Source organism: Erythrolamprus reginae, chromosome Z (assembly GCF_031021105.1).
Source record: "Erythrolamprus reginae isolate rEryReg1 chromosome Z, rEryReg1.hap1, whole genome shotgun sequence".
Classification (NCBI taxonomy): domain Eukaryota; kingdom Metazoa; phylum Chordata; class Lepidosauria; order Squamata; family Dipsadidae; genus Erythrolamprus; species Erythrolamprus reginae.
The window spans coordinates 136,558,789-136,571,460 of NC_091963.1; the positions used below are offsets into that span (position 1 = coordinate 136,558,789).

Genomic DNA, 12,672 nt, shown 5'->3' on the forward strand with positions numbered 1-12,672 from the left:
TGTTCAAATTAGTATACTAGTGAAAAAAGTATTCAAAAAGACCATTCCAGTAGCTAGAACCAACCCTTTTATACTCCAAGTCAATATGACCCAGAGGACTACAAGTGTTATAAACATTTTTTTTTTCATTTCATTATGTTCAGAAATGTTCAAATTAGTATGCCAATGCCAAAGATAGTCAAAAAATTCTGATTTGGCAGGCTATTCTATCTATAAAAAGTGCACACAGCTGTGAGGGGGGAAGCCCTTTTCTGAGCAAAATAAACAAATAAGAATCAATTTTTTTCATTTCAATTTTCATATCATTGTGTTCAGAAATGTTCAAATTAGTATTTCAATGCCAAAGATGGTCAAAAATGTAAGATTTTGCAGCCTAATCTAGATGAAAATGAACAAAATTTCACAAAAATGGGGGGGGGGCTTTTCTGAGCAAAATAAACAAATAAGCATTATTTTTTTCATTTCAATTTTCATATCATTGTGTTCAGAAATGTTCAAATTAGTATATTAGTGAAAAAAAGTATTCAAAAAGACCATTCCAGTAGCTAGAACCAACCCTTTTATACTTCGGGTCTAAAAGGACCCGGAGGGTAACATTGGTAACTTTTTTTTGCCCAGCAAAAACTATACACCCCCCCTCCCAAAACCCACCACCCTTAGAAAGAACCCCTCAAATGAGAAAAAGTCATAGAATTTCAAGTTTGAGATATGCAGGGGAAATTTTTTACAAGGTCTCCAACTTCATTTCGGGTCGTTTTAGACCCGAGGGGAATACCAGGGTTAATATAATAAAAGCAGCAGCCCCAAGAAAATATCTGTTAAGGAACAATATGTTAAAATAAAATGATTAACATTTGGAGTTACATTTACATTGAAAAATAAACCTAACTTAAATCTTGTTATCAGAATCCAAGATCTATGCCAACCTTCTTCTATGGTAGATCTGAGTTAAAGGTTTATGCCCAACTTAAATATATTTTTAAAAAGCTATTAAGAAATTGGGCTAGGGACAGTTAATATTGTAAGGCAAAAATGAAATTTGAAAAAGAATTGCAAGACACTCTTACTGACACATGTTCAATTTATTCAATGTATTCCTCACCTCTTAATATCTCTCTTTGACTACAGTCCAGGAGGTCCAGAATATAGGCTTGTTTTCCACTTTCCATGTGGGAAAACTGCAACAGTTAGCTCTGAAGAATTCTGATTCTGGGGGAGGTGAAAAAAACCAAATTTCTTTAGCATTATGAATGCAGATGTTTGTGAAATTCTGTCTCAAAAGGGGAAAAAAGCTTCTGAGTCTCCAGAGTCCTTCAAACGATTCTCTGCCTCCCTCCCACAGGCATTTGCTAGAGCTTGAATACCCTCAAATTCCTTTACATTTTACAGAGATACATATTTCACAAATCCCAACCCTTCGAAACAAGACTTCTTATTCCTTATACATGTACAACTACATTCCTCCTCGGTCTGACAGGAGAGATCGAACCTAGCAATAGTTTTTTTAAAAAAAATAACATGTATTTACCAAAATCATTAGGTTTTTTTTTTTAATTATTCAAAGCAAACGAAGGCTATTTTGACAATTAAAAAAAACACAGCGAATAGGTGAACTGGAGCTTTTCTTCTTTAGCTTCTCCCACTCCAGTGTTGTTGTCATTAACACTTTCCTGACCAGGCTGTTCTTTTGATTCCCACATGTTCCCCAGCCCTTTTCATCTTCTCTTCAGGCTGTCCGGAGAGATGCTCCTAGCGCAGCCATTTCAAACCTTGTCATTTGGCTGTGATCCCCCTGGCGTGCCGCCCCCCCGGCTTTGTTTTCATTAAAGAGTGGGCACGGGGAGGCTGCTAGGTGCCTAGCTATAGAGATCCGCTTTGGAACAGGAAGGTCCCTATTATTAAGACCCTTCGCCAACCCTACTTCCTTCTGGGTCCTTTCTAGGCAGCAGAAATCTTGTCCGCTCTACTGTTTTAACTCAGTCGGCTCCCCGCCGGCAGCTTGAGCGCGACCCCCGTTTTAAGAAAGGAAAAGGGGAAAAAAGAAAGAAAAAACCCGCTTTACCTCAGCTTTGCGCGAATCCTTTATTTCCAAGTTACCGGTTTCTTTTCGAGGCAGCAGCCGAAGAAGCCAATGCAACCAGTTCTAAATTGCATTAAAAGAAGGATTTGAATCAAGATCACGATAAGTCTTAATACCACCCCAGAAAACCTTAGTAAGACCACAACTAGAATACTGCATCCAGTTTTGGTCACCACACTATTGACAAAAAAAAAATGCCGGGAATCTATAAGAGTGCAGAGAAGAGCAACCAGAAGGATCAGGGGACTGGTGGCTAAAACATATGAAAAGCAGTTGCAGGAACTGGGCGTGGCTAGTCTGGTGAAGAGAAGGACCAGCGCAGACAAGATAGTCGTGTTCCAATACCTCAGAGACTGCCACAAAGAAGAAGGAGTCAGGCTATTCTCCAAAACACCCGAGGGCAGGAAAAGGAGAAATTGGTGGAAACTAATCAAGGAGAGATTCAACCTAGAAATACGTTCTTTTATCATTACTTTTTACTTATATTATGTTTATACAAACATATCCTATATATGTTTGACAAATAAAATTAAACAAACCAATAAAACAAGGAGATATTTTCTGACAGGACAATCAGCTAGTAAAACAGCTTGCCTTCAGAAGTTGTGGGTACTTCATCACTGGATATTTTTAAAAGACCAGAAAGACACTTATTTGAGGTGGTAGCAGGAGGTTGGACTACATGACTTACAAGGTCCCTTCCAACTTTGTTATTCTGTATTCCTTTTCATGCACCAAGACAAATTCCTTGTGTGTCCAATCACACTTGGCCAATAAAGAATTCAATCCTATTCTATTCTATGTCCACCAAAGATGCCTCTTAGGGCTCATGGATGTTAATTCAGTATTATTGCTGTTGCATATAACAGTATTTATGTACTACTATTCAAACAGGATTTAGAAACAAAACACTGTTCTCTGTGTTTTTCTCAACTATCCTTCCTTATAGGAGGTAAAGAACTGTCACTCTGCAAGGAAGGATTGTTGAGAAAAATACAGTAAAAGCAGAATGTATTAAAATAATTCCCTTTTCGAGGGTGGGCAGATTCTGAATGCCATTGTTAACACAGTTACATTCATCATATACATACATACATACATACATACATACATACATACATACATACATACGATGAATGTAACTGTGTTAACAATGTCTTCTTTAACTAGACAATGTCGCTTGGCGGGACCTAGGGGAAGAGCCTTCTCTGTGGGGGCCCCGGTCCTCTGGAATCAGCTTCCCCCAGATATTCGTACTCCCCCCACCCGCCTTGTCTTTCATAAGAGTCTAAAGATTCATCTATGCCGCCAGGCTTGGGGTCATTAGATACTGCCCCCGGCTGATGAATGTATGGTGGATTTGTGGATATGTGTGCATTTTAATTAATTTTCTAGTTTTTAGATTTAACTCTTAATGTTAATTAATTGGATTTCAATGTACATTGTCTTTTTATATGTTGTAAGTCACTCCGAGTCCTCGGAGAGGGATGGCATATAAATCAGATAGATGGATGGATGGATGGATGGATGGATGGATGGATGGACGGACGGACGGACAGACAAGATAGATAGATAGATAGATAGATAGATAGATAGATAGATAGATAGATAGATAGATAGAAATAGATAGATAGATAGATAGATAGATAGATAGATAGATAGATAGATAGATAGATAGATAGATAGATGCAAATAAATTTAACAGGTAAAAATTTCACTGGTGATTAATACTAGTAGACATTGACAACTTTCACCCCCTTTTAAATCCACCTGTGTACAGCACAGATCAATAATGCAAAACAGCCAGTCTCCCAGCATTAATGACCTTACCCAAATATTACTTCCAAGTGAAGGTAGGCAGGAATGTTGAATAATTAATTTTTAAAAAATAGTCGTTTTTCAGTTACCTCTGCTTCCCTCCTCCCATTTTCTATTACCTTTGTCTAAATAGTGTATTCTGTATTTTGTAGGAAAACAGCATGCCCATCGAATAGAATAATTGGAAGGATCCTAGGTCATCTAGTCCAACCCCATGCTCAAGCAGGAGGTACCGTTTATGTAAAATAAAGTGTAATTCAGACTCACTGGGATCCTGAAATGTACCCCGTTATTTTATTGGGATTCCGCCAAAATAATTGCATTCCTTTCTTGCAAAACTTTATTACAGATCACAGACTTTCGCCTTTGAGGGCGGCGGGGGAGACGGGGAGGGGGGTGTCCAACGGCTGAGGGCGTGCGTTCGCCTCTAGCTCCGCCCCCTCCTCCGACAGCTCTATAAATAGCCCTAGGGCAGGGATAGGCAAACTTGGCTTTTCTGACTTGTGGACTTCAACTCCCAGAATTCCTGAGCCAATCATGTTCATTCAGGAATTCTGGGAGTTGAAGTCCACATGTCATAGAAGAGCCAACTTTGCCTACCTCTGCCCTAAGGGAGGCACTCATTGTCTTCGCACCGTTGGGGTTACTTTCCCTCCGTCTCGTGTTTCATAGAAGAGCGGCGGATTTAACACCCACGCTCACCCCACCCACCCCTCCCTAGCCTCCATCCCCATTCATTTGCTCGATTTCAGCTCTCCTGCGTTTAATATGAATGTGGCATATAGGAGTTTATTTAAAATTGCCATTTCTACCCTACTCAGTTCTAGAGGGAAAAAATAGTGTAATGGCCAGGTCACTTTGAATAGACAAAAGGGGGTGGGTTTATATAAATGTAATAAACATAGCTGCTAAGAATTGAACCTTGAGTTGATGGCATGTCATCCGTTCCAAAATGATTCATAGGCTCATAGCTGCTTACAAAATGATAACCTATCTTGCCTTTATTATTTTTAAAAATAAAGTAGCAAAATATCCAACGCATCTCTTCCTGTTTTCCCCAGCAACAAACTTATGAGGTGGGTTGATGGTGACTGGTTTACAAGGTCCATCGAATAGAATACAGTTGGTCTCCTGTAAACCAGTCACCGTCTTATTTGGTTCATATTTTAGTCTTATGATGAAAAAATAATGGAATTTAGGTATAATATGAAAAAAGAGACTGCAGGGAGCATTGGAAGTTACTGGAGAGCTTTCATGCCTTGCATGTCATATTTTGACAGATAGAGGTGATAACCAGTGTTAAGTACAAGAGACATGTAGTATATGAGATTTTGTGCAGAAGAAATAGACACAGAAATGGATGGAAGAATCCTGCTGTTTATTGGGGGTCTCCAAAATTTTGGGTTAGGTTGGGAAAGGTTTAGTAATTCAATTCAATTCAATTCAATTTATTAGATTTGTAGACTCGGAGAGTAACCATTGAAAGAGGCAAATGTCACAACAGGAGACAAGTACAATACTGTCATATTTTATTTCTAGAAATATTTCATGAAACATTTCATGAAATATTTCAGTTTCCCTTTCAAAGCCCAAATCCCTGGAAGTCCAATGCTCACCCTTGTTTATTCCCCACTGCTCAACAAACCAATCCTTTTAAAACAAAAACAAAAAAAGATCTTATTTGCAGACGGCCTCAAAGATCTCCAGAGTCCTTTTAATCTCCCGGATCTGCTTAGCGAGGATGTGAACAGGCTGCATGGAGCGGTCCAACTCCTCGCACCTGGCCATCAGAGTGTACATCCCTTTGATGCTCATGTCCACCGATTCGCCCAAGCTGTCCACAGCATCTCGGTAGGTTTGGATGTAGCCCACGCTGAGTGCCGTCATATTCTGAATGGCGCTGTTCAAGGCTCTCAACATCTGGTCCACTCTCTGTGCCACATCAGTGGTCAGCCTTTCCAGATCCTGAAGGACCTGGGGATCCACTGGAGGGATGTCTGCAGTTTTGCCTCTGACAGAGTGCTGGGATGACATTGCCGAGGAGGTGGGCTCTGTATCATCCAGACTGCCCCGAGAGCTCATCTTGATCTTCATTTGCAAGTTGTTGGCCACAAAATGTGTCAGGTCTCCATCGTAGCTCACGGTTCCTTCCAATTCCAAGGCGCTCGATATAGTGGCCCTCCTGCCTTCCTGGTTTTTGGATGCCCCGTATACCTGACATATCCCATCCAGGCTGTGGCTGTCCAACAGACGTCCTCCGGCCATGCTTTCCCTGGCTGCAACTCGCACGGGGTTCGGCAACCGCCTCGATTCTTCCACGGCCACGGAATTGGACGAGGGGGTCTGGATGTGGACCTGGGCCATTATATGTTGCCCCTCCATCAGGCAATGAGGAAAGGAGACCTAGAAACCCCGAGGGGAACACCGAAGCAAGGGAAGGAGGATGCAAAGCAAAGGCGGGAGTGGGGGAGAGAAATGCAGAGAGAGAAGCCCTGGGGAGTTTCAAAGAAAAGATTCCACCGGAGACACAAAGCACAAAATCAACCCTTTCCCCGCCATCTCCCGCATCTAAACACGCAGGGGAACCCCTTCCGCTTTTCGGGGGCGGAGACTTGATGCAGGAAAAGGCGGGAAAAAGAGCGGATTGGTTATAAAGAAGCCTTCTCATTGACTGGCTTCGGTTTAAAGACCAACCAATCGAGGTGGGAAAACCGGACGTTGTTTGATTGGCTCTTTCCCTGTCGGAAAGAGCAGAATACACAAAATGTCATCCTGGGCAGGGAGAGAGGATGGAAGCGGAGCCTGAGCTGGCATTAAAAGGAGCTGAGCGATCGCATCACCCAAACACCGACATTTTTATTAGTACAGTATTATTAATATAATAATAATAATAATAATAATAATAATAATAATAATAATAATAATAATAATAATAATAATAATAATATAATTATTATATCTTTGTACACCATATTATATATTATTATACTGTAATAATATAATTATTATATCTTTGTACACCATATTATATATTATTATACTGTAATAATATAATTATTATATCTTTGTACACCAGCAATATGTATTTGACAAAATAAATTAAAAAAAATAAAATTTCAGTTTTGACCCTTAAAGAATGCATTTACTTACTTACTTACTTACTTACTTACTTACTTACTTACTTACTTACTTACTTACTTACTTACTTACTTACTTACTTACTTACTTACTGATTTGATTTTTATGCTGCCCTCCTCCTTAGACTCAGGGCGGCTTACAACATGTTAGCAGCAATAGCATTTTTTAACAGAGCCAGCATATTGCCCCCACAATCCCAGTCCTCATTCTACCCCCCTTGGAAGGATGGAAGGCTGAGTCAACCTTGAGCTGGTGATGAGATCTGAACCGCTGACCTACAGATCTAGTCAGCTTCAGTGGCCTGCAGTAAAGCACTCTACCTGCTGCGCCACCCTGGCTCTTGTAATGTGTATTTTATTTCATTACATTTATATGTCACCTATCTCACTATCCAAAGCACCTCTGCACCAGACCAGGAATGAATGGATGGAAACTGATCAAGGAGAGATTCAACCTAGAAATAAGGATAAATTTTCTGACAATCCACCAAAGGAACACCTTGCCTTCGGAAGGTGTGCTCATCACTGGAATCTCCCAAGAAGTGCCATCTGTCAGAAATGGTATACTAGGGTCTCCCACTTGAGCTAGGGTTTAAATTAGATGACCTTCAGTGTCCCAACTCTGTAAATATATAAACTCATGTATTCGGAGCCCCCCACACACATATAGGGTAGAGCGGTACAAGGTAGAGTCTTCTCAGTAAAAAGTTGAAGAGATGCAATACAACCTCAACATTTATAGTGGAAGGAAAGCCTGGTGAATTCAATAGGATTTACTCCGAAGCAAGCAGTACAAAGCGTCTTTGAGTTTTAGTTTTTAATCCACATTTTCTTTTTTAAAATCTTGAATGAGATTTAATACAGCTGTTATTTTCAAGCAGGAAGGAAATATAGAATTGTGGTCCTGTAAGCTGAATCCACATCCTGCTCTTCTTCGGCATTTATCCCTGGTTTGCTCTTCCCATCTTTTAATTATAAAGCTCTTTTGGCTTTATCGGAAATGGAGGAATGGGTGGAGAATTGCTGCCAATGAAGGTGTTCACCCTAAGAAAGGTGACAGCAACGAAGCAAACATTTCCATGTTTACCTAAAACGTTACACCAGGTGGCCATAAATACAGAGACATGTACAAAAGCAGATGTATATAAATAGTTAAACATAGTTAATAGTTAATCTAAATATAGTTCATAAAATCATCTACTACAATGTCCTACCAGTAAATGAATACTTCAGTTTCAACAGCAACACACACACACACAAAATAGATTCAAATTCAATGTAAAGTGCTCGAAATTCAGAAAATATGACTTCAGCAAAGAGTGATCTTTGGAATGCACTACCTGACTCTTTAGTTTCTTCCCCAAACCCCAAAAACTTTAACCTTAGACTGTACAATCAAGCTTACCCCATTCCTAAGAGGTCTGTAAGGGGCGTGCATAAGCCTACCATTGTGCCTACCATCCCTGTCCTACTGTCCAAATTTACCTACACCTACTTGCTTTTGTTCATGTTTACACCATACGTATTATCTTGTACACGTTTTGACAAACAAACAAACATTTGCATCATTTACTTTAGTGAGGTTCTTGTAACAAAGATTATTTCCACTGAAGCTTCTTTTTTCTTTAAGTGGACTAATTAAAAAAATCAGTTATATAATGAATTATTACTATAGGCATGTATATGTTGTTCTTTCTAGCCCAATACATTATTTGCATTTGTATTATCTTTAAGACATATCTTTATGACGTGAAGCAACTACTTGAATAAATATCACCCAAGCATAGCCTAAGGCTTCTGCAGTGCAACCAAGATAAAAACCACAACCTTTGCTTGTTCAGAAACAAGAGTTATTTCATAGATGACGCCTTTAATAGTGTTTGTCTTCCTTATTTCAAAATCTTTTTCTTGTATTTTTTAGAAGTAAGCATGAGGAATCAGACAATCTTATTTGTAAACCAATTTAGAATCTTTTGTTTTAATCTGAAAAATGGTTCCTTATTTTTCAATTCTATAATTTCACAAGTTATTTGGAAAAAAGCAGTAAGAGAAAGATGAAATTATTGATTTCCTTCGCACTTTATTCATTTTTGGCTCACTTGAACAAGTGCCATTGCAAATTTAAACAGTCATTATATGAATGGTTGTAAATTGAGAGCCACCTATGCATATTTTTCAGAGTTTTATTGGCTTTTAATGTTTTAAAACTGCCCAGAGTAGTCTCTGGGAGTTTGCCAAGATGGGTGGCAAACAAACAGTTTTGTGTCTGCCTGCTTGGTTACCATTTTGGAATCGTTTGCTTTGTATTTTACTTGATTTAAAAATGATTCTATGACCCATTTCTGCTTTAGTAATTTCAGAGTTTGGGTAGTTTTCTTTAAAGCTCACATATTGCATTCACCGGGTGCTCTCTACTCATGAAGTTTCCATCTGAAACTATCTTTGCTGACAAATATTAGGGATCCTTTTAAATATCCCCCGGAATGGCTCCAAACAATGTGCTCCTTCATTCTGATTCAGGAAAGGTACTTTTCTCACTAGACTGTATGCCTATAACTTGTTGCTTGTATCCTTATGATTTATATTGTTTGCTGATTGCTTATTTGTACCCTATGACAATCATTAAGAGTTGTACCTTATGATTCATGACAAATATATCTTTTAATGTACACTGAGAGCATATGCACCAATGACAATTCCTTGTGTGTCCAGTCACTTGGTCAATAAAAAATTCTATTCTATTCTAACCAAGTACGATTCTAAACTTTTTAAATAATAGTGAAGTGCCTTATGACACTCTTTCTCTAGTGTTTACAGTATTTCAAAGTTCTATTATATCGTATGCTGGCTTTTGAATTTGGAGTGTGGTAGACTACATAATGGTAAACAATTTAATATACATAAATACATGTCCAGTCCCCAGGCCTTGCAAACTCAGAAAATAAGCACTCTGAAAATTGTTAATAAAGCTTTATTCAACCTGAGACCTGGCAGTATTAAATAGTTGTAACATCAGCACTGGCAGTTACTGTTTCCTAGTGTTCTATATATAGGCAAAACCACGCTCCTTTCCTACCCACCAACATCTGACATCAGCGTTCTGTTTCTCATTAGCACTTCACCATCCAGTGGCCTGCAATTTCGATCTCCATCTGGCCTCCGACCACCAATCAGTTGAGCTTTATTTTCCTACCATCACCCCACCCCAGTATGGCAAGCCCTTTGGGGTTTGAGAAGTGGCTCCCCCTCCCAGGGCCTCACCTGGAAGACAGTAAATATATATGTTCATCATGGTTGCCCAATTTTCACCCCTCACCCTGGTTTATGAAGGCAGGACTTGTGGAACTTTCGGACTAGTCAAGCAGCCCGTATGTCTTTCTCTGCCACCCAGCCAGCCTCTATGGAAGGGTATCCTTTCCACCACCCAGGTACTTTATTCGACCCCTATAGATTCAGGAATCCGGTATTCGATGTATTTCATATTGATCATTGCTGATACGCCCTGGTGACTGTGGTGGGATCCTGATGTGGGTACAGTGTTCCCTCGATTTTCGCGGGGGATGCATTCCAAGACTGCCTGCGAAAGTCGAATTTCCGCAAAGTAGAGATGCGGAAGTAAATACACTATTTTTGGCTATGAACAGTATCACAAGCCTTCCCTTAACACTTTAAACCCCTAAATTACAATTTCTCATTCCCTTAGCAACCATTTAGATTATTACTCACCATGTTTATTTATTAAAGTTTATTTAAAAAAATTATTAATGGCAGACAAAAGTTTGGCGATGACATATGACATCATCGGGTGGGAAAAACCGTGGTATAGGGAAAAAACCATGAAGTATTTTTTAATTAATATTTTTGAAAAACCGTGGTACAGTAGTCCCTCGCTATACCGCGCTTCACCTACTGCGGCTTCACTTCATCGCAGGTTTCTGAGGAAGTCGATCGGCAGATTTAAACAGCCCGCCGAACTCGATCGGCAGGTTTTTCAAAAAAAAAAAAAAAAATCTAAAATTGTAAATACTGTATTTAAATACTGTATCTAAAATAATAATGAAATTATGAGAGTTGAAGTCCATACATTTTAAAGTTACTGAGGTTAAGAAAGATTATTTCAAACATATTCACCATTTATAGCCCTCCTTGTGATGCAGGACAGCCTGCTCCATGGCTACAGTGACTCAAGTCTCACGAGCTTTGCGGTTTTCAAGCAATATGTTTTGTTAGTCACCTGAATTGTTTCCTTTGATAAATTCAGATAAAATAATTAGTCCTTGCGGTAGTCCTTGACTTACAACCATTTGTTGAGCGGCAATTCAAAGTCACCACAGTACTGAAAAGACCTGACTTATGACTGGGTCCTCACACTTATGACCATTACAGCAGTCTCACGATCCCATGGTCAAAACATAGGCAACCGGTAGGTATTTACAATATTCAAAGGGTCACCTGCTCACTGTTTGTGACCTTCCCAGTTGGTTTCTGACAAACGCAGTCAATAGAGGAAGCTTGTTTCACTTAACGATTGCACCATTCACTTAACAATTGTGGAGATTTGCTTAAACCACAATGGCAAAGAAGGTCACAAAATTCAGATGCCGCTCACTTAACAACTACCTTGTTTAGCAAGAAACATAGAAACATAGAAGTCTGACGGCAGAAAAAGACCTCATGGTCCATCTAGTCTGCCCTTATACTATTTCCTGTATTTTATCTTAGGATGGATATATGTTTATCCCAGGCATGTTTAAATTCAGTTACTGTGGATTTATCTACCATGTCTGCTGGAAGTTTGTTCCAAGGATCTACTACTCTTTCAGTAAAATAATATTTTCTCATGTTGCTTTTGATCTTTCCCCCAACTAAATTCTCACCCCTATTCTGGTTGTAAGTTAAGGACTCCGTGTATGGCTGCTACTGTGTGAGCTGACGCCTGCTGAGAGCAAGAGTTAACCAAGGAGATAATCAAGGCTTGCAATGTTCACGACTCCAGGTTTCCCATTTATAGAGACACTAGAAGGTTGGGGAAAATAGGCTAAATAACACACAACAAGGAGCCTTGTACAACAGGCTTCATTGGCACAATTTATTCAGGTGAGCCTAGTGCGCATTTTTCTTAAGATACTGTTTACAATTTTTATCCAAGCAAAACAAGTGCGTGTCTCCATAGTAAAAAAAAATCGGTAAGGCTTTTTCTTCAGAGCATCAGAGCTTAACCGAGATATTGAAGAAAACAATGCAATCTTGGGACATTTTGTGTCTCCTGTACAAAGCTCAAACACGGACCTAAATATAAAGCTCCAGGGCGTGTAAAAAAAAATTCTATATGCATGCTAACTAAATAAGCTTGCTCAGTGATCAGATTCTTGCCCGGTGGCGCAGCAAAACCTTGCCTTGCCTATCTGGACTTTCGGGAAGTGCGTAACTTGTGTTGCTTTGCAATCAAACATCAGCCACTATTAGAAAGCAAATTGTTTCCCAGGATCAAGGAACAGGTGTTAAAAAGTCTCCTCTCAACTTCTTCGTCATTGCAGTGTCCTAGGTTACATCCATATAACCCTTCACTTTTCCAGCTACTCTAGAAGCTCCCAAATAATTGAGGGGAGGAGGAGGAGGAGAGACTGATACAAACCC

The 12,672-nt window shown here is 39.5% G+C and overlaps 2 protein-coding genes across 2 annotated transcripts in view; both read right to left on the reverse strand.

Moving 5' to 3' along the window:
* Positions 1-12,672, reverse strand: part of LOC139154138 (zinc finger protein 271-like) — a 34,943-nt gene that overhangs the window by 4,707 nt on the left and 17,564 nt on the right. The window contains exon 5 of the mRNA XM_070728569.1: positions 1,103-1,185. Coding sequence (XP_070584670.1) covers positions 1,103-1,185 — 83 coding nt within the window. The remainder of the gene's footprint in view (positions 1-1,102; positions 1,186-12,672) is intronic.
* On the reverse strand, positions 5,258-6,498 carry BORCS6 (BLOC-1 related complex subunit 6). The gene has a single exon (XM_070728884.1). It carries the CDS (start codon positions 6,278-6,280, stop codon positions 5,576-5,578), a length of 705 nt encoding a protein of 234 aa, XP_070584985.1. The 5' UTR covers positions 6,281-6,498; the 3' UTR covers positions 5,258-5,575.